The sequence below is a fragment of the Denticeps clupeoides genome, chromosome 6, assembly GCF_900700375.1.
Source record: "Denticeps clupeoides chromosome 6, fDenClu1.1, whole genome shotgun sequence".
NCBI lineage: Eukaryota > Metazoa > Chordata > Actinopteri > Clupeiformes > Denticipitidae > Denticeps > Denticeps clupeoides.
In genome coordinates, this window is record NC_041712.1 from 23,532,596 (window position 1) to 23,556,724 (window position 24,129).

At 45.5% G+C, this 24,129-nt stretch overlaps 2 protein-coding genes across 2 annotated transcripts; both read left to right on the forward strand.

Moving 5' to 3' along the window:
- Positions 1–902: 902 nt before the first annotated feature.
- Positions 903–21,181, forward strand: abcg4a (ATP-binding cassette, sub-family G (WHITE), member 4a). The gene is made up of 15 exons (XM_028983523.1): positions 903–1,447; positions 7,642–7,879; positions 10,929–11,046; positions 11,691–11,823; positions 12,501–12,551; positions 12,799–12,944; positions 13,031–13,154; positions 13,784–13,898; positions 14,074–14,219; positions 14,378–14,476; positions 15,011–15,179; positions 15,325–15,425; positions 15,543–15,701; positions 16,039–16,157; positions 16,589–21,181. The coding sequence occupies exons 2-15, from the start codon at positions 7,651–7,653 to the stop codon at positions 16,812–16,814; spliced, it is 1,935 nt and encodes a 644-aa protein (XP_028839356.1). The 5' UTR covers positions 903–1,447; positions 7,642–7,650; the 3' UTR covers positions 16,815–21,181.
- Positions 21,182–22,555: 1,374 nt separating this feature from the next.
- Positions 22,556–24,022, forward strand: atp5l (ATP synthase, H+ transporting, mitochondrial F0 complex, subunit g). The gene is made up of 3 exons (XM_028983527.1): positions 22,556–22,722; positions 23,457–23,617; positions 23,823–24,022. The coding sequence occupies exons 1-3, from the start codon at positions 22,671–22,673 to the stop codon at positions 23,919–23,921; spliced, it is 312 nt and encodes a 103-aa protein (XP_028839360.1). The 5' UTR covers positions 22,556–22,670; the 3' UTR covers positions 23,922–24,022.
- The last annotated feature ends 107 nt before the right edge of the window (positions 24,023–24,129 follow it).

Sequence of the window (24,129 nt, forward strand, 5' to 3'; positions counted from 1 at the left end):
ATCCGCCAAGGTGCTACTGAGGTGCCACTGAGCAAAGCACCGTACCCACACACTGCTCCCCGGGCGCTTGTCATGGCTGCCCACTGCTCACTCAGAGAACAGAGGACAAATTTCACTGTGTGCACCGTATACTGTGCTGCTGTGACAATCACTTCACTTTTTTTTTTTAATTTATGGAAAGAATTCAGAACACCTAACATTTTTCACCCTTTGTTGTATTGCAGGTGTTTGTTATATTGCTAAAATAATTTAAGTTAATTTTTTTATACTCATTAATGTACAAACAGCATCCCATATAGACAGAAAAAAAAACAAAATTGTTGACATTTTTTCCAGATTTATTAACAAAGAAAAACTGAAATATCACATGGTCCTAAGTATTCAGACCCTTTGCTCAGTACCCTCTTGGTCTAATACAGCCATGAGTCTTTTTGGGAAAGTTTTCCACACCTGGATTTGGGGATCCTCTGTCATTCCTCCTTGCAGATCTTCTCCAGTTCTGGCAGGTCGGATGGTAAATGTTGGTGAACGGACATTTTTTAAATACGCATCCACTCTGTACATATATACACTTATAATCTATGCACACACACACACACACACATATATACATTTTTCTCATCCACTGTTTTTGTTTGTTTGATATTTGATAACGTCATCTTATCTGTTATCTATCTATCTATCTATCTATCTATCTATCTATCTATCTATCTATCTATCTATCTATCTATCTATCTATCTATCTATCTATCTATCTATCTATCTATCTATCTATCTATCTATCTGAAACGAATAAAAACACTCCAGACTCCAGTTTTTTGTCTAGCGGATGATGTAGGGCGTCGTTTGAACGCAAGTAACCCCCGGTGTTTCACCGAAAATAACCCGGGCACTGCAGCATCAGCACCGGCAGCGGCGGCGGCGACGGCGGCGGCCGCGCATGCGCAGACGCGGCGCTATCAAGACGCGGCAGCAGACGTCTGTGGTGAAGCCGCGACGTCGGACGCGCACGTCGCGCTCACGTGTGCACGCCCCCGCGCCATGTCGCGGCGTTCGCGCGCGTTTCCGTGACCTCCGGGCGGGGCGCGAGCTCCGGGTGGGCAGCTCCGGCGTCACTCCCCTCCTGCCTCTTCAACGCGCCTGCCGAGCCATGGCTTCCTGCGGAGCGGCCCGGCGGTAGACGCCCCGCACCCAGGCCGGCGGGCGTGTCGCGGCACCGGGACCATGGAGCATCGTCCGCGCATCTGGAGCGTTTCGGCGGGAACGTCCTCCGTGGGAAAACGCCGAGCCGGAGCCTGACGCGCAGTGGGCGTCCTTCACCCGCTGCCGCCGCTCAAATCCGCCCGCAAATCCTGCTCTTCGACCCGAAGGATGAAAGGGACATCGCCCTGAGACAGGGGGACACAGAGGGCTCTACCGGATTCACACTTCAACACAAGAGGACAAAGTATGACGTGATTTTTTTTTTTTTTTTAATCTTGTGCATGGAAAAGTGCAACTGAATGTGTGTGTGTGTGTGTGTGTGTGTCAGTGAGTGTGTGTGTGTGCACAGCGAGGGAAGTCAGGGCCCGTCTATGCACCCATGCATCCAGGTTTGAGTTGAAAATGTGACGCTTCTTCGGTTTGCTGCGCCACGTGACCACGTGACTGCACCTGCCCATAAATATCACAGTCCACAGATGGCCCGGACTTTCCGGAGCATCGGCCGAGCCGGTAAGGATGGGTCCCTGCGTGACATCACCCTTCCATCGTGCAGCCGGTGCCGAGAAGCTATTAAAAATCGACATCATTTCGCCAGCTGCAGTCTGAGTGTAAGATGCGCTCTAATGGAGGCGAATCAATAAGGGCCCTCTTCTCTCCGGTGTGAGTGTTGTGAGGTTTGGTAAATGGTGCACGTCAATGCCGAAAAAAAAACAACAACAAAAAAAAAAAAAAAATCCAACCCAACAGGCTGTCCTAAATGCAAAATGCGAACTTCCTGCCTTATCAAACGGTGATTTAGCAGGGCGGGACGGAGGCGTCCCGGACCGTGGATCACGTTGCAGAATTACTTAGCTTTCCTAATGGGCCGCGACGAGGGGTGTGAAACTGTTGCCGTGGTTCTATTGGTCTGATGGAATGTGCCGCTCGGCCCGGCGCCCGGAAGTTCCGTAACTGCGTTTCTATTGACCCGAGACACGGCGGGACTTTGTAGCTGCAGTCGATATGTTTGCGCCTGCTGCTCGAGAGGCACTTCCTGTGGCCTCGGCCCGACACCGGAGCAGATGCTCGTGCTGTAGCCGCGCGTTCGTCTTCACCGGCCCGTGATCAGCCCTGAAACCGCATTATATCTTGCGTAATAATGCATATTATAATAATGTTGGAATCGCGATTTTATCTCAAACCGATTAAACAAACGATTCACACAGGATACAAAACCGATTCACATTTCCCATTTTCTGACGCCGCGAGTTTAATCGCTTTTCCGGATTGGAGTTTGCCAATCCTGTAGATGGCGCTATGCTGGTTCCTGCTCACATAGTAATCCTTGGGTGTGCGCACGCGCGAGCAATGGATGGACACGCCGTGGAAGATGCAACGGAGAAGAAAATTCCACCTGCCCCGTCCTCGTTGAAGGCAGACACATCCATGGCAAGAAGGAGATTGATAAAACTCACGTCATGCGCAAGCTTTGCGAAGCTACAGTCAGATATTTTGGAAACCCTACAAACCTCGGGACTCGCATGGTACGTCATCGTCCAGAGGACGCAGACGAAGTTCAGCCAAACGTAAGGAACATTCCAACCCGTCAATGTTTCAAACTTCCGAGCAACTCTGAACGGGCAAAGAAAAGAACTCGGCCCGAAGCCTGTTTTATTTCCAAAGGTCTGCGGCCCTAAGGCTTTCGGGGTACGCTGAAAACAGTTGAACCTAGGCACGCTGTACCAAGCCGTCGGCTTTTTGCTGAAAAAGCGATACCTCAGTTATACGAAGAGGCGAAGAAAAAAAGAGGCGGAAGCGTTGAAGAAAGCAACAAGAGTAGCCTTAACGTATGCGATGCATGGACATCAAGGTCGTATGTAACCTTCACCGCTCACTATATTACAGAACGCTGGGAGCTTGAGTTGCAGATTTTACAAACTACAGCAATGAATGAAAGTCGCACTGCCACACATATAAACGTTTTGAATCAAGAATCGTTTTGAATCGAGAATCGCTTTGAATCGAATCGCAAGCCCAAGAGTCGTAATAGAGTTGAACCGTGACATTGACTGAATCGTGCACCCCTAATATTGGTTAAGCTCTGGTTAATATTGTAGGGTGTTCATCGTTGAAAATAACCTGAGCCCTCACGCCCATTTAGTTTTGTCCTCTGTAAGGGACATGTTTGTGCGTTTCTTTAAATCGAGCAATCTATATGAGTCCTAGGGGGCAGTGGTGGACCTAGTGGTTAAGGAAGCGTCCCCGCAATCAGAAGGTTGCCGGTTCGAATCCCGATCTGCCAAGGTCCCCACACACTGCTCCCCGGGCGCCTGTCATGGCTGCCCACTGCTCACTCAGGGTGATGGGTTAAATGCAGAGGACAAATTTCACTGTGCACCGTGTGCTGTGCTGCTATGTATCACATGTGACAATCACTTCACTTTATTATTACCACACCGTCAAGAGGACGTTGTGGGCTTCCTAGTGATGCCCCATTCTTTTCTAAATGCTGACAACTGCATTCCCAGCCTGTATTTCGTTTCTGTAGCTGCAAATGGACCCTTCCGTGTGAGAACCTTGATGTCGGTTTAGCAACATTTTAGAAGTGCACAGAACGTCTGCACCGTCCAGTGAGGTTTGTTGTGGACAGCAGGACTCACGTCCTGTATATTTAACCAGTTTTCTGAGGGTGAAACGAGGCCGAATTTCACTCAGCAGTGGGCAAGGAGGCTCCCATCTTAACGCTCTGTGATTCAGAGAATGGTAGCAAAAAATTGTAAGATGATAAAAAAAATACAATTATATTTATTCATGTTTCGTGAGTAATATAGCAGTCATTTGGAGTACAAAGTAAGGAATAAAGGTGGTGTAAAATACATCTTGGCTCCACATTCGTGGCTTGTTTTAAATTATATAGTAAAGTCTGGTGCAGTCGCTCTGTGGGGAGTTTTTTTTAGAAAATGTGCCCCAGAAAACTGCTTTGCAGGTGAACGGCTCTTTCTGAAATTCTTACAACTGACCAGGCGGCTCAAGCCTTACGAAATAAGATGGATGGTCCCTAAACCACAGTTGGGCCGAAGTGAAATCTCCACATAAAGGAAACGCAGCCCTGTGGGATCCGAATCCGAATTGCCTTCATACTTGAAGCTGATTACATCCCAGACCTGAAGACGTCCTGGACTTTATCTCCAGAGTCCAACAAAGCTTTATAATGCCTTTTATTTGCCTGAGTGTTCTGCAATCTAGTGCAAATATGAAGAATCAGAGTGCTGGGTTTGTACTTTCTTTCTGGATATCTGGGAGAAACTGATGAACTCCGGGGTTTATTGAAATGATTGCGCCCCAGGGTCAGCTGCCATTGTTGAATGGAAATAGAAGTAAGGTTGCATAATAGGCCTAATCACACAGGTTCTTCTGAATAAAAAGAGTTTCCAGACTGGGAATTAAACACACACCGGGTCGTGTCTAACAGCTGAGAACCTTCAGCAGCAGGAAGGCAATTCCTGTTCAGCATCGTAGCAGAATCAGAGAGAAAAGTCCCACAAGTTAAAGAAAAATGTAAAAATGAAGCCTTCGATGTGTAACAGGCAGAGCAGAGCTGAAAACTGCTTTTTTTTTTTGCATGCGTCTATTCACATTTTGCCAATTGGTTCCAATCCAGGGGTTACAAGAAGGTTGTGTTAATTAAAAAAAAAAACTGAAGTAAATCATTTCATACCCCACCGAGTTCCTTTAAAGGTCCCACTGGCCTGATGAGCTGTTTTGTTGCAAACTCATCGGATTTGGAGACCGGTGGGGTGCCATAATTTTGGCCTTCACCAACACCAACCTTGACTCCTGCATTTCAAAAGAGAGTATTCGTTGGTATCCCCCATGTTTGATGATTTTTTTTTTTTTTTTTGCTCATCTGATCCAGAAAAGTCAAGCCAATATTTTCTCTTATTTAACCCCTGAGAAATACATTTCACACATTTCAACTAGCATGACAAACAACCTGCATTTAGAATACCAGGGGCAAAATAGGACAGAATGTGGAAATAAAATGATCATTTTCAAAATCGAGCTTAATAAGGAAAACATTTTCTTTGAAATTTCAGATTGGTGGCATCTCTGTTCAGTTATTTTTTTGTGACTTTTCGGCGTGACGCACTGCCTGCCTGTTGTGATGAGGGTGGGAGTCAGGGACGTGGGTTTTAGAATAGAACAGGATGCAGGAACTTTAGAAGCGTCTGACAGCTCAGCGCCGCAGCTGTAGCCGAACACCAAATAAAACCCGATTCGCCATTCAGCCGAGGAGCTGGGAGGCGGGACGACGTCACGCTGTAGGCACTTCACACCCATCCCATCAGTCCCATCACTGAAAACTGGAAATGGCACTCATTTACCCAACGCATAAATAACGGCAGAGTCGTTGCCATGCGATCAGACTGCTGCCGTTATACAATATGGATCCTGACATACGAGCCTAAACTAAAACTATTATGTTGGGGAACGCGCGTCGTTGAAATCTTCGCCAGTGCCTGGGCTAAAGCGCAACTCTGAAATCTGGTTTCCGCCGTATTACGTTTTAAATTAATTAAGTGAAGTGATTGTCACTTGTGATGCACAGTGCACACAGTGAAATTTGTCTTCTGCATTTAACTCATCACCCTTGGTGAGCAGTGGGCAGCTTCCTAGGCCACCAATGCCCCCAACCGCTAGGCCACCAATGCCCCCACATGACGGTATATTGAAGTGATCGTTTTTGTCATTGTTATACGCTACAGCACAGCACACGGTGACCCGTCTGTCAGGATCCGGTCCGGAAGGGGCTACTCCGGAGCCGGGGTTCCGACCGGATTCCAGATTGATTTTATTTGTATAAATCTGCCCTGCTCGTTTCTGTTCGCCGTCTGGTCTTCGTTGAGTGATATTTCTCCCGACATGTGTTTACGTAATGACCCCCATCTCATGACGTCGCCATCATGTCCAGCCATCGTGACACCATCACATTATGTTTTCAAATCCATCAGCGAGATGAGAGTCAAGGCCTGAACCAGGTGAACGCAGACCGTTGTTCTGCTCACTGGAACAAATCACAGTGTCCTAACAGGCGTTCAGCACCAGCATTCCGTCATTTCCAAGTTCAATATCCTGGAGAACCTTAAACAGCAACGAGCGAACGCCAGTGAAATGACAAACATCTGTGTCAAGGAGTCCAAACTCTTGCCCCCGAGCAGTGGGTAGCCATGGAAGGCGCCCAGGGAGCAGTGTGTGGGGACGGTGCCTCGATCAAAGGGGACCTCAGTGGCACCTTGCCGGTTTGAGATTTGAACCCACAAGTTCGCTTGCTTCCTCGCTAGGCCACCACTACCTCTCTTTATATTTACATAGGTATATTGGCATATTTTTGAGTATTAAATCAGTGTTTCTGTGAAAATGTCATATACAGTGGGTATGGAAAAGTATTTAGACCCCCTTAACTTTTTCACTTTTTGTTATATTGCAGCCACTTGCTAAAAATTCATTTTATTCCCTCATTAATGTACACGCAGCGCCCACATTTACAGAAAAAAACATTTTAGTTGATTTATTTAACAAAGAAAAACTGAAATCACATGGTCCTAAGACCCTTTGCTGTGGTACTCAGGCGCTGACCATTTCTTCTGATCATCCTTGAGATGGTTCTACAGCTGGTTGTCTAGCTGTGTTTGATTATACTGATTGTTGAAGGACTCCAGGATGGTGAGAAAAAAGATTCTCTGGTCTTTTTCCCCTAATTCTAAGCGGTATCTGTAGAGAAAACCAGGCACTGCTCATCACCTGTCCAACACAGTCCCGACAGTGGAGCATGGTGGTGGCAGCAGCATCATGGTCTGGGGGTGTTTTGTAGCTGCAGGGACAGGACGACTGGTTGCAATCAAGGGAAAGATGAATGCAGCCAAGTACAGGGACATCCTGGACTAAAACCTTCTCCAGAGGTCTCAGGACCTCAGACTGGGCCAAAAGTTTACCTTCCAACAAAACAATGACCCTAAGCACACTAAAATAACGAAGGAGTGGCTTCACAACAACTCTGTGACTGTTCTTGAACGGCCCAGCCAGCCTGACTTAAACCCAATTGAGCATCTCTGGAGAGACCTAAAAATGGCGGTCCACCAACATTTTCCATCCAACTTGCCAGAACTGGGGAGGAGCTGCAAAGGAGGAATGACAGAGGATTCCCAAATCCAGGTGTGAAAAACTACTAAATACTGAGCGAAGGGTCTGAATACCATGTGATATTTCAGTTGTTTCTTTATGAATAAATCAATTCTGCGTTTTTTCTGTCAATGCGGGTGCTGTGTGTACAATAAGAAAACAATATGAACTTAAATGATTAAAACAAATGGCTGCAATATAACAAAGAGTGAAAAATTGAAAGGAGGTCTGAATACTTTCCTTACCCACTGTACATGAAATTTCACTCCCCCTTTTCAGAACGCTGGCATGGCTGAGAGGTCGTTGGACGCCGGCACGGTGTCCATCCCCATGGAAGAGACCAAGCGTCCCGGGGGCACAGCGCAGGATGCAGCCATGCTCACCCACCTGAAGAAGGTGGAGAACCACATCACGGAAGCCCAGCGCTTCTCCCACCTGCCCAGGCGCTCCGCCGTCGACCTGGAGTTCACTGAGCTCTCCTACACCATCCGCGAGGGTCCCTGTTGGAGGAGGAGAGGTACTGCGGATTCTTCTTCATCCTTCTGCTTTTCACTTTGTCATTAACCTACTTATGATGAACAACTTTAATCAGATGTTAGTGGCACCCGCCGGGCCAGTTCTTGATTGGGAGAGCTTGAAATGATGCTGTGAGAGGTAGCAGAGGTTATCTATCTTTCTACATATCCATCTGTCCATCTATCCTTCTTTCCTTCTCTATATCTCTCCCTCCTTCCGTCCCAAGTTCTAGTCGGGTTCGGTCCTCGACTCTGCTGAGCTCAGCAGACTTCAGACACAGTAAATAATTCAGCACCAGCTCCGCCACAAGGCTCCACTCACGGCTGCATTGTCTCTGGAAACGGAGCCGAGTTGAGGGACCTCAGGACTTATCAGCTCATGAAACATTAATACGTCCCAATCACCCCTTAATAACCAGAGCCTGGGTCTGCTGGGGTGTTTAACTCAGCCGTGTCGATTCGTTTGGCCCTTGTACGTAGGTGTCTGGATGCCGTGGGCCCGGAGACGTCCCGTGAAGTGTGAACTTTTGATTGGCAATCCTGGGATAAGTTTTAATGCTTAAACAACTCGTGGTGATTCCGTATTACGCAGTAATGCCCTGTCAATGTTTTATCTGTTAAGCACGCTCGCGGCCTCGTCCTCCATATTTGGCCAGTTGGGCCGGGAGCGCTGTGGGCGCAGCGGTGGCAGACTGCAGTGTGGCCCTCCAAGTGACAGGGGCTGGTAGCAGCTGCTCGGGCCTTGCTCCCGTTCTGGATGCTGCCTACGCTGAGGCGGGGATGGAGGGGTGCCATCTTTATATTGCACTCCTGTCTGGTCTGGTCACTTTTATGAAAGAACTACAGCTTTGTAGTTCTGGTGCATTGTCACACACACACACACACACACGCATGCATGTTGCAGTGTGTGTGGAGTGGAGGCTGAGGAGGATGCACTGCAGCGGAAAAAAATCAATTCACGACATTCTTACGTTCCACCAGTCTTTCATGACCGAATGACACGGATATAAAAATGTTTCATTATTGTTGCTTTATTTTTATAGTTTCAACTGACTGATGGCGAACTCTTCCGCTCTTGTGTATTTTGTTCAGAAATACTGCAAGAATTATTCAAATGAAATATTTGAATAAAAAGCATCTTTCATTGTCCTTATGTGATTGGAAAAGTACAGACAAGATATTAAATATTAAAATATTATTTATCAATCTCTAGCCTGCACCTCTTCATCTGCGTTCCTCCTGAAGTGCATTAAAAATCGACTGGATCAATGCATTTAGAGCACAGAGCCACGGGACCGGTTCTTCCTGCTTCCGCCTGGCCTGCTTAAACCGACTTAGTATCATGCTGAAAACAGCGTATTCCTCTAGCTGCACAGCGGTAAACGTGCTGTTATTCCCTACAAAACATAGAGATTTGAATGAATATTACATCGTTGTTATATTATAATACATATGTTATAATATGTTATAATACATCGTCCTTGTTGTGTCTTCCTTTTTGTTACTGTCCCCTCTTCATCTGTCCCTTGATTAAAAAAAGGAAAAAATATCAACACGATCTGAAATTTGATTTCCAAAGTCCACCCAATTTCCTTAAAAGCTTTGCCCAGCCTCGGAACATGCCAGATGCCAGATCAATACTCGGCGCTGTCCACATGAGAACGGATAGTATGTTATGTCCTGCTGACCTCGCTCCGTAAATATGGGCCTGGAATGGCCCGCTCTCTCTCCTGCCCTCCCCTGGGTACAGAATGTTCCGGATCAGCCTACGTTCCGACGGCTTGGTGGAAGTGACACATTTATAAACCAGGTTTCATGACTCGTAGAACAACGACCAGGTGAGATGTTGCGGTGCAGGCGGGTCTGAATACTTTCAGACCTAGTCTAGCGGTTAAGGAAGCGGCCCCGTAATCAGAAGGTTGCCGGTTTGAATCCCGATCTGCCAAGGTGCCACTGAGCACCGTCCCCACACACTGCTCCCCGGGCGCTGGTCATGGCTGCCCACTGCTCACTCAGGGTGATGGTTAAATGCAGAGGACAAATTTCACTGTGTGCACCGTGTGCTGTGCTGCTGTGTATCACATGTGACAATCACTTCACTTTATCTTACTTTATCTAATGGGCTGTGGATGGTGGGCGCGCTGGCAGGCGGACAGGGGAGACACTCCGAGCCCCACCCGCTTCTCTAACAAGCCCTGCGTGCCCACTCAAAACGTTGCAGGGAATCAACATGTCGCAAAGCCCAACATACCCACAGAAAACTCCAACACAGTGGCAGCGAGTGGGATGTGGTCCTTACCATGTGGCTTTGATAACAGCGTGAATTCACTTAGGGTCAGCGGTGGCCTAGCGGTTAAGGAAGCGTTCCCGTGATCAGAAGGTCGGCGGTTCGAATCCCAATCCGCCAAGGTGCCACTGAGCAAAGCACCGTCCCCACACACTGCTCCCCGGGCTCCTGTCATGGCTGCCTGCTGCTCACCAAGGGTGATGGTTAAATGCAGAGGACGAATTTCACTGTGTGCTGTGCTGCTGTGTATCACAAGTGACAATCACTTCACTTTATTTTAATAAATGTCAGTAAATACCTACTTTTCGGGCACTCCAGCACACCCCACAGACTCTTCGTGGGGCCGGTTTTGTGGTTGCCAGGATCATCAGACCTTGATCTTGAAACGTCATTGTCGTTGGAGATCACTTTTTCTTCACAGCTTTTAATAATGCGTTTTATCCACGTCACTGATATCCTTAGTTGTGAGCATCTTCTCCATGACCATGACCATTCATCAGTTGACAGCTGAAATGTATTTATCACTGCTGTAACTAACCAAGCAAAGACTCTGGTCATTTAAATACAGCTGGTGGCTTTTCTCTTTTGTGCATCTTCATCCACTCTTAGCGCGTGGAGTTCATCTGATCTACGCCAAGCTCTTTTAATTCCTGTCTGACTCTCCATGCTCAAAGGATTTCATATTTCATATTCTTATGTTCATAGTTTTGGTTTTCTTATTATTATATTTCTTTTTTTTTTACATTTTTTTATGTCGTTTACAGGTAACAAAGCCCTGCTGAAGTGCCTGTCGGGAAAATTCTGCAACAGGGAGCTCATTGGAATAATGGGGCCCTCCGGGGCCGGAAAGTCGACCCTGATGAACATCCTGGCTGGGTACAGGTGAGTAAGAGCTGGTCCCACTCAAAATGATCCAGGAACATTGTCAATATTGGAAATCCTTGAAGTGTCAATGACGTTACATTTTTTTTTTTTTAACTCGGAAGGCTATATTTAATAATCTTGTCGCGGACGATTAAATAAATACGAATAAATGGAATTGATGCAGCGCGGGCCTGTCAGTCGTGGCTTACGTGAAATAAACGGAGCTCGGCAGGGCGAAGCGACCGGAGCGGTTCAATTACGTCTCCAGCGCGCGGCGTGGAGAGGAAGCACGAGTGCTTTCGGTCCCGTGAGACACACACATGCGGGGCGGCGGGGGGGAGGCCGCTCTGGGCTTTTATCCCCTGGTAAAGAAAGGCGACTGTAATTTACGACGGAGAGTGGCTCTGCGCCTTAACTCTCTTAGCATCTTTCATTCGGCCCAGATGAAGGGAGTCCGCCTGAAGGTTATCGCCGCGTCCTCTAGTCCGGCTGAGAGCCGAGCAGCGATCTTCTGCAAGTGTTGATATTTTTATGCAGCTGCAGAGCAGATGTGGTTTTATTTGATGGGAATGTTCTTTACATGCTGTGCTTTACTCGGTACGGATAATGTGTTTTTATGTGCTTCTCGTCTCTCTCTGTCTGTCTGTCTGTCGTGAGCACAGAGAGACGGGGATGGAAGGTCAGATCCTGGTGAACGGGAAACCGCGAGACTTGCGCACTTTCCGCAAGATGTCCTGTTACATCATGCAGGACGACATGCTGCTGCCACACCTCACCACACGGGAGGCCATGATGGTGAGACCACCCTGTCCTTCCGGTCTGTGACGTCCCTTCTCACTGATGCTTGCCTATAGGGCTGTAAATGGAAGTGCACCCTCTTACACCAACACACTACTAGCCAGCTACACTCCCGCACGCCCTCTCAGATCTGCAAAAGACTAAAAATTCCCTCTTCACGGGGTCTCCAATCCCAATCGACTCTGTTCTCCTTTGTTGTCCCTGGCTGGTGGGACAACTTGTCCTGCTCCATTCGACTAGCCGAGACCACCACCACCTTTAAGAAGCAGTTGAAAACCCACTTGTTCAAAAAGTATTTCAAACGAGTCTAACACTTACACACACACACACACACACATTCACACACGCTGCACAAAATATATATATATTTTTTTATTTCAGCTTCCCAGCGTGTTCTATTCTGGACAAATTGGGCCTTTTTAGGGCTCTTAGTTTTGTAACTCCAAATCTATAGAAATCGAATGAGAATTGCTGGTGTCTTCCTCTTGTAAGTTGCTTTGGATGAATGCGTCTGCCAAGTAAAGTGAAGTAAAGTAAAGTAAAGGTTGCAAATTTGTGTTATAAACATGGAACGTCTTATGTGCATATTTTTGTGCATTTTATACCGTTGCTGCTCATGGTGTTCGTCGTACGATGTTTTGTAACGCTGTTCTGTGTAAAATGACTTTGTCTAGGTCTCCGCCAACCTGAAACTGAATGACAACGTGGAGGTGAAGAAAGCGCTGGTGAGTAAACAGTCACCCTGGGTGTCATGAACCTGTGTGCGCAGTAAAGAACGTAACCCTGGTGTGCGTGCGTGTGTGTGTAATCGGAAGGTTGTGGGTTCGAATCCCGAACCGCTGAGGTGCCCCTGAGCTCACCCTGTCATGGCTGCCCACTGCCCACATTTTGTTGTGTCACCATGTGCTGTGCTTGCTGCGCATCACAAGGGCAATCACCTCACTCTCACTTCACTTCTCTTTCATATGTAAGGTGGATGAGATCCTCACCGCTCTGGGACTACAGGAGTGCGCTCACACTCGGACCATCTCTCTGTCGGGCGGTCAGTGTAAGCGTCTGGCCATCGCCCTGGAGCTGGTCAACAACCCGCCCGTCATGTTCTTCGATGAGCCGACAAGGTGCGTCCAGGCCGGACTTCAAGCAGAAGCTCAACAGTAACGTTCATTCCTGCTTCAGCCTGCTCATTCGTATTTCTGTGTGCTAGTGGTCTGGACAGCGTCTCCTGCTTCCAAGTCGTGTCCTTAATGAAGTCCCTGGCACAGGGAGGCAGGACCATCATCTGCACCATTCACCAGCCCAGTGCTAAGCTGTTCGAGATGTTCGACAAAGTAAGAATAAAACACAACGTTATGATATTTTTGTTAAATATGAAGTGATGTGGTGTTATGGTTACGCCTGTCAATGGTAAAAAAAAAAAAAAACAACAAAGTAATCACATATTTTGCCAATAATTAATTGAGATAAAAAATTTTATTAAATGTGCAAAAACATGTGTGATTCATTTGTTAAAGGAAATAATTAATTGTGATTAAACCTTGAATAGTAAACCTTGACATGATGTTTAAAAATGTAAAAAATAAAAGTGTGGCAAATGTTACTCACACGTCCTCGTCTCTCATTCACTTTCAATGGGGTGACACCATGCGCCACCAGACTGACTTGTCGCGACAGGAAGTAGAATAAAAGTTTAACATGTCAAGTGCAGAGCAAATCTACCCAACAGATTTATGCAATTTTCCCACCTTCGCTGATCTGTGGGCGAATAACGGGTTTTGTCTCGAGCGAGGGACCGTGCCGCTCCTGCACTCCCTGCACTACAGACTCGCCCGCAGTCATGTGAACATGCCGTAAACAAAACGCAGCTGCGTTATAGGCGTTAATTCATTTTGAAATATTTAAAATTTTACATTCAAAGCAAAATAAAGTTTTCATTTTGCTGTGATACGTTGTGTTCCAGCTGTACATTCTGAGCCAGGGTCAGTGCATTTACAAGGGCACTGTTCCATACCTCATCCCTTACCTGAAGAACCTGGGCCTGCACTGCCCCACCTACCACAATCCGGCAGACTTCAGTGAGTTCTGTGTCTGTCTGTCTGTCTGTGCATTGATGTTCATGTTAAATAGTCACAGCTACATGTGTTTTTGTGTAGCATAGTATATAGTATAGTATAAACTGTGAATCTATGCATTAAATGTATCTTTGTGTACAGTTACATCCTCACTGTGTGTGTGTTTGTGACACTGCAGTCATCGAGGTGGCGAGTGGCGAATACGGGGACCTGAATCCCGTTCTGTTCGAAGCGGTTCAGGGTGGCCTGTGTTTGGACGAGAGCAAGAAGAACTCCATTGATAAAAACGACGCCACGTCCTCCTGCCCCTCCCAGTGTCACAATGTGAGTGACACACAGGCGACACACTCTCGCTGAGATAAGGGCACTTCCCATATGACAGCACTGTCGATTCATTAGGCCTGGGTTGCCTGCCAATTAACTTGTCCCTCTCTTACTGTGTGCGTGTGTGCGTGTGTGTGCGTGTGCATGTTCCTAATTAGGATTCAGGTCACATTGAGAAACACACATTTGCCACAAGCACCCTGACGCAGTTCTGCATCCTCTTTAAGAGAACTTTCATCACGATATGCAGAGACATGGTAAGATTTACCTGCAGAAGAGGCTCTGGCCAGTTTAATATCCTCTCCACCTCTGCAGCCGGTGTCAGAAATATCTATTTAACATCCTTTTTCAGATGTAATGTGACAAGCATTCCTATTCTTACTGCTGCCTAAATGATAAGTGAACAGTCAGCCAGCTGTTATCAATAGAAACATTGTTCATTGTTGTAATCAGCATCCATAAATCATAACGTTTAATATGTTACAAATAACATTTAATAATGTGCTTTTGTTCTTTAAACCCAATAAATATATATTATTATATTTTTTATTATTATTTTTAATTCATTTGCCCAAACGTTTTTCATGTTGTTATTATGGGGTGTTGTGTGTAGGGGAAAAAATAATTTAATACATTTTGGAATAAGGGTGTAACATAACATAATGTGGGAATGTGATGCGCTGTAGATGCTGTGTACTGTAACACTTGTACTGTAAACACGTTATGTGAGTATATTGCATAAACATCTTTTTTTTTTATTTATTGATTTTTAATTCTGCGTGGGTTTACAGGTACTGACCCACCTCCGGGTGATGTCGCATCTCTGCATCGGTGTTCTGATCGGCCTGCTCTACCTGAACATCGGCAACGACGCCAGCAAGGTCTTCAACAACACTGGCTTCCTCTTCTTCTCCATGCTGTTCCTCATGTTCGCGGCCCTCATGCCCACTGTACTTACCTGTGAGTGACGTGTCCTAATATCCCCCAAATCATGTCTCCATCCTTAAATTTCTGTCTCTTTTTATAGAACAATTCACTGAGAATCAATGCAGAGTTCTTAGAAATGAGATTAGAGTGTTTTTATGGTGTTTTAAACCCCGCACAGTTCCGCTGGAGATGTCGGTGTTTCTAAGAGAGCACCTCAACTACTGGTACAGCCTGAAGGCCTACTACCTGGCAAAAACCATGGCTGACATCCCTTTCCAGGTGAGTTTGTCCGTCCGTCCCTCCCTCCTGTGCCCACCTGTCCCAGTTCGGGTCAAGCTGAGGCTGGAGGCGATCCTAGGAACCTAACCCTAAATCACCCTCCCTCTGTCCCGTCAGGTGATCTGTCCTATAATATACTGCAGTATAGTGTACTGGATGACAGAACAGCCCCCCGAGGCCGGCAGGTATGTCCTGTTTATGGCGCTGTCCACCTCCACCGCCCTGGTGGCCCAGTCGCTGGGGCTGCTTATCGGAGCGGCATCCACCTCGCTGCAGGTAACAAGCTTTCACGCGTGTTCAAGCAGATCTTCACAGTTTCACTGGCTTCTATTAACGCTCGGTCTAATACACAATTACATGCATCCAGTTGCCATGGCCGTTAAGTGAATTGCTGGAGCTCCGTGCATAACACAGCTTATGAAGCTTGACTGATGTCATGACAGTCATAATTTCACAACACCCTCAGGGTAATGGGAAGTGAATCTATCCTCTATCATATATAAATATATACATACATATACTTATATACATTCATACAATCGTGCATGTGTCTGAGTTCCTGAGTATGGTCCGGTTGGTGACTTGATGAAGTACGTTCTCACGTTCTCCTCAGGTGGCTACCTTTGTCGGCCCAGTCACAGCCATCCCTGTGCTGCTGTTCTCCGGGTTCTTCGTCAACTTCGACACCATCCCCAAATACCTTCAGTGGAGCTCCTACGTGTCTTATGTCAGGTGTGTGTATGTGTGTGAGTGAAACAGTCCGGGGACGTGCCAAGTTTGATATTTTAGTGCATTTTATTTGAGAAAATGACCCCAATTCTTCAGGCGCCATGGCAGACGGTCTGACACCTCTGCAGTGGTCTGGGTTTGTGCTCCAGCAACCTGGTCAACTCAAACAGCGCATATTGCCACATGACCTTATCTTATTTGGGGGTGAGCAGAAAAGGAATTTCATAAGCGTGCTCAAGCCCACGTGTCGTGTAACGTAGTCAAATCTTTTTTTATGCCATTCCATTCTCTCACAGACGTGCATGATTTGCTCATTCTTGATGATAATGCGTAGGCCCTTTCGTTTTTGCGGGTTTCTGAGTTGGGAAATACTCTTCCATGTCAAATAAAGAAGTGAAACGTGAGCTTGCCTAAACCCCAGCTCTGCCCCGCAGGTACGGCTTTGAGGGCGTGATCCTCTCCATCTACGGCATGAACCGGTCGGAGTTGGAGTGCCCGGGCGTGGGCTGCAAGTTCCAGAAGCCGGAGGAGGTGTTGCAGCTGCTGGATGTGGAGGACGCTAAGCTCTATGTGGACTTTATGGTGCTGGGCGTCTTCTTCCTGGTTCTCAGACTGGCCACCTACCTGGTGTTGCGCTACAAAGTGAAGTCAGTGCGCTAGGCACAGGTTCCGTTGCAGCTGCTGTGCAGAACAGAAGACCATCTAGTCAAACCAAGTCCAAACGTGACCATTTTAGAGATGTGGCACTTGCAGCCACTGAGGTTAATTATTAAACCAGTGTATTAAACACAGACACATGACGTATAAACATATTTATTTATGTAAATGGGTTTTTTGGTACTGTATCACTCCATATATGGCTTGAATGATCAGACTTGAATAGACTTTTCCATTTGTTGTTGTGACGAATTAGATGTTTTTCAAGGTACTTCTCTTTCAACAATGTTCCAAAAGCCCAAAAGACAGCAGCACTAGTTTTAGTTTACAGCTCTGTCTGAAATATTTGAAACTATAATTGAAAACCAAATACAGTTCTTTTTTCATTCGTTGTATGGCATCTATAATGCTATGAATGCACTGAACAGTAAGGGCCCTATTTTCAAGGTGTTCAAACTGGACACTGGACACAATGCTAATCAGTAAATGAAAAATGATCACTGTTTTCTTTATTCAGTATTGATGTATGCAGTCTTTCTGTTTTATTTACAGTTTTGTCTGCTGCGTTAATATAGTTGATCTTGAACTTCTTTCTAACATGACTATAATGTCTTGGTTCAATCTCGAAAAGATCTTGTGCAATTTCTGATGAAATGGCACTGAAGTTCATTAACTTTTCATTAACATTAACTTTTTCAGCACCATCTGATTTGTGCTGTCTTTGTGTCCTGGCTCTGCGCTTTGTGCCAATGACAAACAAGCCTTTGAAATAACATGATGCACCAAAAAAGGACATAAAAATGCACATTTTATCCATGAACCATGAACCTTCCACTACTTAACATGGAAAACACTAGGCCAAGGATTAAAAAAAATTGTGCTAGTGTCAAGTGCACGCTTGAAAACAGGGCCCTAAATGATATTGAGCGTATGAGGCATGATTCTCTGTGAAAGGGGTTGGATAAAATTGTTTGCTTTTTACTAGCATGTGGATTGGATGCTGGCCTCTGAACGTGTTTTATGGTCAGCAAACACAGTTTATTTATAAAAACTTACCTTGGCCCCGGATGGGGTTAAAGATGTCTGGGGCTGTTTGATGTTTTCTCTGTTGAGGGACAGGACGTTTGTGCACCACAGACTAAGAGGACACTTGGAGATCTGTACTGTCTCTGTGTCTTTGGACAACGTGTGACAAAGAGGACCAGTTGAGACACGCTTGGTCACTTTGAGCTGCATCTGGTGGGATCCAGGCTGCATCAGATGCCCAGATTTCTCGTCTCTGCCATCACTTAATCACCACATGGACCACATGGAAGAGGAGATGAGGGGAGCCCTCGCTGTGGACCATGGCAGATGCTCCCTATCTGTCACGTCGGCCCGCCGGTGAAAGCTTGATTTTATTTCCTAGAGATATGATGTCACATAACTCAGAGGACGACTTCAGTACTGCCAGCACCGTCAGTGGCATTGTCAGTCTTTTTTAAACCAATGCAAACTGTCTGAATTGCGCGAAACCTCTGTGGAATTTGATGTTACGTACATTAAAAAGAACGTTTTTTTTTTGTTTTTTTTTTTGTGCCAGGGAGGCGAAAGGTGTGTAATGGATCCTGTAGAGCAGGTCTGGCCATGTTAGGTCCTGGAGGTTCCACTCCTGCCACCTGAATTTGGGGTGTAAATTAATCTCTTAGGCCAAGCAGGCACTGCACAATATTATTAATCGTGTTTGCTGGTGACTGTTCACTTATGCTCATCATGTGATTTATCTGCTCACACTGTGTGTGAAACGCCAGCTTTACTGACAGTTCTGCTGGTAAAAATCTTAAATCAAGCTCAAACCTATGTGGCAGAGACCATTAAGATTGCATTCCTAAAGAAGAGTAAAGAGATTTGTGCGTTGTACTCTTCATGTATCAGAAATATTTCCTGATTGTTGTCAATAAATATAAGGGGTTTAGTCTGATAAAAAAATGAATAGTTGTAAGTAAATAGACAAACACTAGTGTTCAGTTTGTGAAGGCGTTATCATTTTCTGGTGTCGTATAAGGAAGAACCACCAGATGGAGCTGCTGTCTGATTGATCTCGAGTTCTCTGGTGGTTACATTTTATATCGCCCCCTTGTGGTCAACACAAAAATAAACCAAAGGAAATATAGCTGCAAGCGGCGATGACGGGCCCTCGCACACAATAGGAGAGGGGACATGGGAACAATATTTCCAATTTGAATGTCAAAGGACTTTTATACGTTGACTCCAGTTAATTATGCAGGTATCTGCATTCTTTGTAACCACCACAATTCATATGCCTCAAGTTACGCCAAAAATATGAGCATGTCAGATAGATCATGTCATCAGCTACTGAAAATAATGTATTTTTTTTCTCATTATGTAACACAGAGTTAAGGACTTGTGCCATAATGTACCATGTCTAGGAGGAATTGGTTCAAGACCGAGCTAAACCTGTCATACCGTAATTACGACCAAGCTAAAATTCAATAAGGGTTGAGCCCTCTATTCATGCCTTTAATTATGCTGCCAGTTTGACCTCCAGGACAGTACTTGGCCAGTCCTGTTCTAGACGTTTCCCACTATCCTGTCTTTTTTCGTGGTAGCATCTCATATGGATGTTTTTGTTGCGGTAGCATTTCATATGAATGTGTTTTTTCTGTAGCCTCAGAGCAAACCTCCTCCCTTAAATGAGCCGAACCTTACAGCTGGACAGACGAAACCCATGTCCTCTGTGTTTTTCTCTGTCAGCTGTCCAGTATGTGGTCACTTGTGTCACCAGGTACTTGATACGTTGGGCTGGCCAATTGTGTGCCTCTCACTGCTGGTGTGGTTTACTGTACGTTCCCTAATTAACGATCGGGTGGCGCTAATTTGCACCTACGCCGCTCCCAAACGCTGATACGCTTCAGCAGTCCTCCACGATACAACGGTACAATGCAAATATTTCACGGTGACTTGGTGTTATGAACTCTACGTCTTAGTATGTCTTATACTCCAATACAACTAATAACCTGATTATCTACACCAATACGATAGATGTGGTATGCTGTAAATATGTACATAAATGTATGCACTTTTCTTGATGTTGGTTTGATGACTGTTTCATTTTTAACATTGAGTGCAATGCTAAGCAAAGCTGGAGAGAGCATGGTCACAGAAAGAGGGGAAGGAGATATTGGAACCTGTGTTTTCACAAATCATCCAGAGTTTCTAGCTTGAGAAGTGACACAACTCCTTTTTTGGTTCTTCACGCAGCTTATTAAGGTGTGAGCGAGAGCTGTTAAAGGTGTGTCAAACCCAAGATTCCTTCATGCTGTATTCAAAATGTAAGAAAATGCACCCAGTCGATTAGGATATATTCTAACTTTAATAAATCAAACAATTCTTAAATAACAAAGTTACTTGTGCCACTTCCCTCAAATGTCCCTGCACATTTGATCACATTTATTTATGGAGCTTTATTATAACACCAAAAAGTGACTAAAGATTCCCTGCTGTCACCATTTTCCATATCATTGGGTTTAAATGGACATTGTGGGTGCACTCTGGGGAACACTGAACTGAATAAATAACTAGTTTGGTGACTAGGGTAACGTCTGGTTTAATAGCAATAGTCATGTTCTGTGCCTAGCAAGTTTTGTATCTAATATCTAATCGTGGAATACTCCCGTGTCTGTGTCTGTCAGACATTTCACATTTAAAAGAGTTTTATTTTTATTTCAATTGTACGCTCTCATCCACGGTACTGTGCTTCCTGTGTGCAATACCAGTTGAATTGGCTTCGTGGCACTACTTGCTGTGGACAAACCTGTCGGGTTTTTTCTCTGTGGTGTTTCTTTTCAAACGTGCAACTCATGTTGACCCCAAAAATGCAGCTCACGTTTTCTGCAATGCATTGTGCATGCCTTACAAATATTAAATGCCTTCAAAAAGTCCCTCACATTTGATTATGCAGCAGATTGTGAACAATGAAAAACATGACAATTGTCCTGAATAGACTGTTTAAACGTGAACTTCCCAAATCTATCTAATGTTATTATCTTTTTCTATTGTCTTTTTTATACTCTGCATTAATCTAGTCATTTTTATCATTTCCATCATCGCCCCATGTCTATCAATGAACTATGTCTAGTAATTTCAAGGAGAATGTACCAGATCTGACTCTGTTTGAAACGTGTGCTCACCGGGCTGCTTTACTCTCCGTTGAAGCTGTATTTTGTGTTGAACGTTGATGTCTGTGCGTGATACGGCAGCCCTCGGGTGGCCGAGAGCACGGCGCTGCGCCGCGCCCCTCCCGGTTCTTCTTTTTCCTCCTGTACTGAGAGGCTTGTGCTTTTGTTGATTAAAACAAACAGTATACTCTGTGACTGCATTTTGTCTTCATAATTCGAGTAAAATTACTACACATACGGTGCCAGAATACGTTGTAAGTTGTCAGATAACTTGCTGATTGATCTTACAGATGAGCAACCAATCAGAGGAAAGACCTGAGAGATGAGCGGAGATGTTCTGAGTGAAGTGCACAAAATGCTGAGCATTTGGAATGATCTGGAAAGTGACTCTGGAACAGGCTTCATTATTGAAATGGAATGGACAATCTTCAGTCAGGGTGGCGTCAAGAGATGTTTGGCAAGCTGGTGTACGTAATGTTGACTAGATCTGAACGAAAGATGTCATCAGCAAATAGGGCTGCAGATTGTGGGTGAAGGAGCACTTCTTAGTGGAATCATTTACATTTATGCCGTTTATCAGATGCCCTTATCCACAGCGACTTACAATCAGAAGTTACAGGGACAGTTCAGATTCTTGCTCAGGGACACGATGGTAGTAAGTGGGGTTTGAACCTGGTTCATAGGCGAGTGTGTGACCCATAAGGGTACCACAGATACTACCACCCTGGTATAAAGACCGCATGTTAAAATCAGGCCACCGAGAAGCCAGTGCAGAACATGATGACACTGATGGCTACACTGAGACAGATGCTGTCATGTGGAGTAACTCATACTGTAACCCTTTCATAGCAACGACAATGTTTTCTAGGTACTTATTTAAGTAAATAAGTACATAAAAAAACAAAAAATCTGTAATGTTTGAGTTGTCAATCATCAGGACCTGACATGACTTGAAATCATGATGTTTTGGGAGACATTTCTTTTTATTCTTATAATTTCTAGCAGTGGAGGCCTAGTGGTTAAGGAAGCGGCCCCATAATCAGAAGGTTGCCGGTTTGAATCCCGAACCGACAAGGTGCCACTGAGGTGCCACTGAGCAAAGCACAGTCCAGCGGGCGCCTGTCATGGCTGCCCACTCCTCACCAAGGGTGATGGTTAAATGCAGAGGACACATGCCGTGTGCTGTGCTGCAGTGTATCACAATGACAATCACTTCACTTTCACCATCCACAGCATTGTTCTAATCATTGGTATAATCATGTCTTCAGATCAGTACAGACATTACCTATAAATTCATGATAATAATAAGATGCCGAAATGAGTATAAAGATGTCATCTAACCATTATTTTGTGTGCCTAATCAAATTCTTGATTTAGACCAGTTTTTCCTTTTCTAGATAAGAAAGATTTTTGCGCCCCCCAGTGGACCTGCTTTCTGCTAAAAATCCCTTCTGCAATACCTCTGCCCCCCAACTTGGGAAGCAGAATCGTTAACGTCAGTGGTCCTGTGGTGTAGTTCCACTCCCGCCCTGTCGGGGGCAGCAGCGCCCCCTCCAGTCCCGCACCGACCACGGCGACGCCGTAAAGGCAACCGAAGAAGGTTCTTCCTGCTGGAGGTCACATTCACTGAAGGGCCGCAGTTTTCACAACTGTCACGTTTTTTACCCGAAACGTGACCACGATGGCGCAGGCGGTTCAGAAGCTGGTGGCGAAAATCCCCACGGTGGCCAACGGTAAAGTAAAATCGGCCGAATCGTCGTTCTATCGTCTGTGCGTTTTTAATCCGGTCAGCCGGGCCGCTGCTACGTGAATTAGAGCCATTTCCATCAGATATGAAATCATGTCGGTTTTTAAGCTACTTCTTAGTCTTATTCAAGCACTTGCAATGCATTCGTGCAAGTGCTGAATCTAGCCCAGTCTTTATCTTGACGTGGCTGTTGAATAGCATTGTCATTAAGTGTTCCTTAAACACATAAGATATGGTTGCCTCGTTTCGCTTAATTGTTACTAATTGAAGAGCCTTTGCCAAGAGAATCCAGTTGAGGTGGATTCCTACGGAACGGTTGTGGACTTTGACAAGAGATTTTTCCAGACGTTCCGGAATACCAAATAAACCTAAAAGGTTCTGTAAAAGTCGTGGAGTTTGAAAGGACAGTTTTCCAGACCTTCAAATGTTTTGGAACACCAAATAAACCTATAAAGGTCTGTAAAAGTCATTGAAATCTGATTGACACTTGAATGTATAATGAAGTGCATAGTTCCCGTAAGACTGCGCGAGAAACGTTTTTTTTTCTACGTTTACAGCTGCAACGTTTAAAGCCTCATAGAACATCATGGTCTGGAAAATTTTCCATGGAGCTTCCTTAGTGAAGGCGTGTAAGAACCTCGCTGCAGGTGGACGGGTGTCGCTGCGCCTGTGCTGTTGCTGTGATGTTTGTCACCATGTCACCACGTTCCTCTCGTGCAGCTGCCGTTGCCTACTCCAAACCCCGGCTGGCGACGTTCTGGTACTACGCCCGTGTGGAGCTGGTGCCGCCTTCGCCAGCTGAGATCCCCAAGGCCATCGCCGGGGTGCAGGACATCATCAAGGGCTTTCAGACGGGACGCCTGGGACAGACCACAGTTAGGGTCGGTGTTTCATCCTGTGCTGTTGGCTGTAGGCTTTTAAATCTTCCTTAAAATGTGTTTTTACAAATCTGATCGTGAAAAGATGGCTTGTTGCTTCGCACTCACAGCACACCAGTTATAGTGAGACTAGAGGGGATAAGAGGGTCTGATGTTACCAGGCTGTGTGGCTCACTACAATCTATAATTTTTTTTTAATTTTTTATAGGATGCACTGAGGAATGGTCTCGTCGCCACAGAAGTCCTCATGTGGTTCTACATTGGAGAGATCATTGGAAAAGGGGGGATTATTGGGTACAACGTGTAAATTCTGGCCTCTGAAATGTCTGACCTCCTACGCTTGTATCAGCGCAGTGTGTACCAGTGAATCCATGTGGGGATCTGCTGAATAAATGTTTATTATTTAATTGCCTGTTTTGTGAGGTAACCAGTGTGCATGTTTGACTCCTTCAAAAAAAAGAGGCACGTAATTAAGTGTGTTGTGAACCAGAAGTCCCAGGTTCGAACCCCAAATA

Bases quoted from the DNA above. Each gene is read 5' to 3' on its own strand.
- abcg4a (XM_028983523.1), top strand. From the start codon at position 7,651: ATGGCTGAGAGGTCGTTGGACGCCGGCACGGTGTCCATCCCCATGGAA. The intron at 11,824-12,500 runs GTGAGACCACCC...GACTTTGTCTAG, and splicing joins CCACACGGGAGGCCATGATG to GTCTCCGCCAACCTGAAACT. The intron at 14,220-14,377 runs GTGAGTGACACA...GTTCCTAATTAG, and splicing joins GCCCCTCCCAGTGTCACAAT to GATTCAGGTCACATTGAGAA.
- atp5l (XM_028983527.1), top strand. From the start codon at position 22,671: ATGGCGCAGGCGGTTCAGAAGCTGGTGGCGAAAATCCCCACGGTGGCC. The intron at 22,723-23,456 runs GTAAAGTAAAAT...CCTCTCGTGCAG, and splicing joins AATCCCCACGGTGGCCAACG to CTGCCGTTGCCTACTCCAAA. The intron at 23,618-23,822 runs GTCGGTGTTTCA...AATTTTTTATAG, and splicing joins TGGGACAGACCACAGTTAGG to GATGCACTGAGGAATGGTCT.